The sequence below is a fragment of the Stenella coeruleoalba genome (genome assembly GCF_951394435.1).
Source record: "Stenella coeruleoalba genome assembly, chromosome: X".
Lineage (NCBI taxonomy): Eukaryota > Metazoa > Chordata > Mammalia > Artiodactyla > Delphinidae > Stenella > Stenella coeruleoalba.
Genome location: NC_137152.1, coordinates 113,003,085 through 113,008,347, shown reverse-complemented (window position 1 = coordinate 113,008,347; position 5,263 = coordinate 113,003,085). Strand labels below are relative to the sequence as shown.

Sequence of the window (5,263 nt, the reverse complement as noted above, 5' to 3'; positions counted from 1 at the left end):
TTCCATTATATATTCCAATATTTTATACCTATATCAATACACACAGAGACACACACACATACACGCACACCATGTTTGTCTTTATCCATTCATCCATTGATGAACATTTAGGTTGTTTCCATGTCTTGTAAACAATGCTGCAGTGAACATGGGGGTGCATATATCTTTTCAATTCAGTGTTTTTGGTTTTGACTTTTTTTGGATAAATACCCAGGAGTAGAATTGCTGGGTCATATGGTAGTTCTATTGTTAGTTTTTTGAGGAACCTCCATTCTTTTTTCCATAGTGGCTGCACCAGTTTACATTCCCATGAACAGTGCACTGGGGTTCCCTTTTCTCCACATCCTCATCAACCCTTGTTTATTTCTTGTTCTTTTGATAGTAGCCATTCTGACAGGTGTGAGGTGGTATCTCGTTGTGGTTTTAATTTGCATTTCCCTGATAATTAGTGATGTTGAGCATCTTTGCATTTGTCTGTTGGCCATTTGTATGTAGTTTTTGGGAAAATGTCTGTTAAGGTCCTCCGCCCATTTTTTAATTGGATTGTTTGTTTTGATGTTGAGTTGTATGAGTTCTTTGTATATTTTGGATATTAACCCCTTATCAGCTTTATGATTTGCAAATATTTTCTTCCATTCAGTAGGTTGCCTTTTCATTTTGTTGATGGTTCCCTTTGCTGAGCAGAAGGTTTTAGTTTCATGTGGTCTCATTTATTTATTTTTACTTTGATTGCCTTGGCTTTTGGTGTCAAATAAAAAAAACATCATTGCTATGACCTGTGTTAAGAAGCTTACTGCTTATGTTTTCTTCTAGGAGTTTTATGTTTTCAGGTCTCACATTCAGGTCTTTAATCTATTTTCAGTTAATTTTTGTGTATGGTGTAAGATAGTGGTCCAATATCATTCTTTTACATGTGTTTGTGCAGTTTTCCCAGCACCTTTTATTGAAGAGACTGTCCCTTCCCCATTGTATCTTCTTGCCTCCTTTGTCACAGATTAATCGACCATATAAGCATGGGTTTGTTTTTAGGCTCTCTGTTTTGTTCCATTGATCTTTGTGCTGTTTTTATGCCAATACTATACTGTTTTGATTACTATAGCTTTGTAAAATAGTTTGAAATCAGGTAGCTTGATGCCTCCAGCTTTGTTCTTCTTTCTTAAGATTGCTTTGGCTATTCAGGGTCTTTTATGGTTTCATAGAAACTTTGGGATTGTTTGTTCTATTTCTGTGAAAAATACCATTGGAATTTTGACAGGGATTACATTGCATCTGTAGTATGGGTTGTATGGACATTTTTAAAAATTAATTTTTATTGGAGTATAGTTGCTTTACAATGTTGTGTTAGTTTCTGCTGTACAGCAAAGTGAATCAGGTGTATGTATACATATATCCCCTCTTTTTTGGATTTCCTTCCCATTTAGGTCACCACAGAGCATCGAGTAGAGCTCCCTGTGCTATATACAGGAGGTTCTCATTAGTTATCTACTTTATACATAGTATCAATAGTGTATATATGTCAATCCCAATCTCCCAATTCCTCCCACCGCTCCCCCTTTCCTCTTGGTATCCATACATTTGTTCTCTATGTCTGTTGGGTTGTATGGACATTTTGACAGTATTAATTCTATCAATCCATGAGCATGGAATATCTTTACATTTATATGTGTCTTCTTCAATTTCTTTCATTACTGTCTTATATTTTTCAGTGTACAGGTCTTTTACCTCCTTGGTTAAATTTATTCCTAGGTATTTTATTCTTTTTGATGCAATTATAAATGGGATTGTTTTCTTAATTTCTCTTTCTGCTAACTTGTTATCAGTGTATAGATACACAACAGATTTTGTATATAGATTTTTGTATCCTTCAAGTTTACTGAATTTGCTTATTCTAACAGTTTTTTGTGGAGTCTTTAGGGTTTTCTATATATAAAATCATGTTATCTACAAATAGTGATAGTTTGGGGCAGTCTTTTTTTTGTTAATTTTTCATTTTGAAATAATTTCACACTTACAGAAATAGTTACAAAGACTCCCATTTACCCTTCGTCTAGATTTTACCATAATCATTCTATTATCTGGATCAAAAAAACCTTCTCGATGAATGGGAAACCAAACCGTCATATATCCTCTGCTGTGGTAAAACTGGACTATTTGGGAGGCAGTAAATAACCGTGGTTAAGAATGTAGGCATTGGGTCTCATTGAACGTGGCGGCAGCTTTACAGATTGCTGTTTTCTCCTCCAGCGGACCTGGGCCTGCACTCCAGCAACCATGTCTAAGGGACCTGCCGTTGGCATTGATCTTGGCACCACCTATTCTCGTGTGGGTGTCTTCCAGCACAGAAAGGTGGAAATAATTGTCAATGATCAGGGGAACCGAACTACCCCAAGCTATGTCGCCTTTACTGATACCGAACGATTGATCGGTGATGCTGCAAAGAACCAAGTTGTAATGAATCCCACCAACACGGTTTTTGATGCCAAACACCTCATTGGATGAAGATTTGATGATGCTTTTGTCCAGTCTGATAAGAAGCATTGGCCCTTCATGGTGGTGAATGATGCAGGCAGGCCTGAGGTTCAAGTAGAATACAAGGGAGAGACAAAAAGTTTCTATCCAGAGGAGGTGTCATCCATGGTTTTGACAAAGATGAAGGAAATAGCAGAAGCCTACCTTGGGAAGACTGTTACCAATGCTGTTGTCACAGTACCCGTTTACTTTAATGATTCTCAGCGTCAGGCTACCAAATGTGCTGGAACTATTCTGGGCTCAATGTACTTAGAATCATCAACGAGCAACTGCTGCAGCTATTGCCTACTGCTTAGACAAAAAGGTTGGAGCAGAAAGAAATGTGCTGATCTTTGATTTAGGTGGTGGCACTTTTGATGTGTCAGTCCTCACTATTGAGGATGGAATCTCTGAGGTCAAATCTACAGCTGGAGATACCCACTTAGGTGGAGAAGACTTTGGCAACCGGATGGTCAACCATTTTATTGCAGAATTCAAGCGCAAGCACAAGAAGGACATCAGTGAGAACAAGAAGGCTGTCCGTTGCCTTCGTACTGCTTGTGAGCGTGCTAAGCGCACTCTCTCTTCCAGCACCCAGGCCACTATTGAGATTGATTCCCTCTATGAAGGAATCAACTTCTATACCTCAATTACCTGTGGCCGATTTGAAGAAGTGAATGCTGACCTGTTCCTTGGCACACTGGACCCTGTGGAGAAAGCCCTTCGGGCTGCCAAGCTAGACAAGTCTCAGATCCATGATATTGTCTTGGTGGGTGGTTCAACCTGCATCCCCAAGATTCAGAAACTTCTCCAGGACTTCTTCAATGGGAAAGAACTGAATAAGAGCATCAACCCTGATGAGGCTGTTGCTTATGGTGCAGCTGTCCAGGCAGCCATTCTATCTGGAGACAAATCTGAAAATGTTCAAGACTTGCTGCTGTTGGATGTCACTCCTCTTTCCCTTGGAATTCAAACTACTGGTGGAGTCATGACTGTCCTCATCAAGCGCAGCACCACCATTCCCACCAAGCAGACACAGACTGTCACAACCTGCTTGGACAACCAGCCCGGTGTACTCATTCAGGTTTATGAAGGTGAGCGTGCCATGACCAAGGATAACAACCTGCTTGGCATGTTTGAACTCACAGGCGTACCTCCTGCCTCCCGTGGTGTTCCTCAGATTGAACTCACTTTTGATATTGATGCCAATGGCATCCTCAATGTCTCTGCTGTGCATAAGAGCACAGGAAAAGAGAACAAGATTACCATCACTAATGATAAGGGCCGTTTGAGCAAGGAAGACATTGAACGCATGGTTCAGGAAGCAGAGAAGTACAAAGCTGAAGATGAGAAGCAGCGGGATAAGGTGTCTTTGAAGAATTCTCTTGAATCCTATGCTTTCAACATGAAAGCTACTGTTGAGGATGAGAAACTTCAAGGCAAAATTAATGATGAGGACAAACAGAAGATTCTTGATAAGTGTAATGAAATAATCAACCGGCTTGATAAGAACCAGACTGCAGAGAAGGAAGAATTTGAACATCAGCAGAAGGAGCTGGAAAAAGTCTGCAACCCCATCATTACCAAGCTGTACCAGAGCGCAGGAGGCATGCCAGGAGGAATGCCCAGGGGCTTCCCTGGTGGTGGAGCTCCCCCATCTGCTGGTGCCTCCTCTGGGCCCACCATTGAAGGGGTTGATTAAGCCAGCCTAGCATAGGGTTAGCATTGTTCCACACAACATTGAAGGACCCAAATCTGTAGCAAATTCTATGGCAGTTTTAAAGTTGAGCTGCTGTAGTAAACTGGGCATTCTTGATACTTGAACATGGAATGTGTGCACAGGGAAAGGAAATAACACTGCACTTTACAAGCACTGTATTGTAAATGGAAAATGCAATGTCTTAAATAAAACTGTATTTAAAATTGGCAAAAAAATATAGGCATTATTTGTGACAATATGCATGGACCTTGAGGGTATTATGCTAAGTAAAATAAGTCAGAGAAAGACAAATACCATATGATTTCATTCATATATGGAATATAAAAACCAACAAACAAAAATAAATTAACAAACCAAGCCAAACTAAACCAAACACATTAGCCTAGGTACCCAACTGACACAATCAGCTATATAGAACTGTACCGTAATAGGTTTATAATACTTTTCACACAAATAATACATAAAAAACAAACACAAAAAATAAAACATTTTTAATCTTACAGTACAGTACAACAGCTGGCATACAGGGGGTAGCATAGCGTGAACAGGCAAGAAATAAAGATACCGTATTACTGTACTCTATACAATACTGTACAGTAAAGTACACAAAAGCACAACCACTTGTAGAGGATGCGCACACGTGACAGTGTACGCCAGACACGTGAACTAACTTAAGTGATTGGACATGTGACCGTGTGTTCACATCTTTGAAAGTTCGCAACTTGAAGGTTCGTATGGAGGGGACTTACTGTAGTGGTAACGAGAGGGGAAGGGGTAGTGAGGAGTGGGCCAAATGAGTTAAAGGCATCAATTGTGTGGTGATGGATGGAAACTAAATTTGTGGTGGTGAGCACACTGTAGTGTACACAGGAGTAGAAATACAATGTTGTACACATGAAACTTATATAATGTTATAAACCAATGTTACCTTAATTTTTTAAAAAAGAGAGTGCAGGCATTGTATTTCAGCAGTCCTTAATGGGATCTCTGCTTTCCCACTGACCAGCCTGTGGCTTTGGGTAAGTCGCGCAACTT

At 39.9% G+C, this 5,263-nt stretch overlaps 1 protein-coding gene across 1 annotated transcript; it reads left to right on the top strand.

Annotated features, from left to right (window-relative positions):
* Positions 1-2,258: 2,258 nt before the first annotated feature.
* LOC307180324 (heat shock cognate 71 kDa protein-like) lies at positions 2,259-4,210 on the top strand (the record flags this gene model as incomplete). The annotated part of the gene is given in 4 exon segments (XM_079910513.1): positions 2,259-2,496; positions 2,500-2,761; positions 2,764-2,793; positions 2,796-4,210. Coding segments are annotated over 4 exon segments (1,932 nt in total). The 5' UTR covers positions 2,259-2,271.
* Between the last annotated feature and the right edge of the window lie 1,053 nt (positions 4,211-5,263).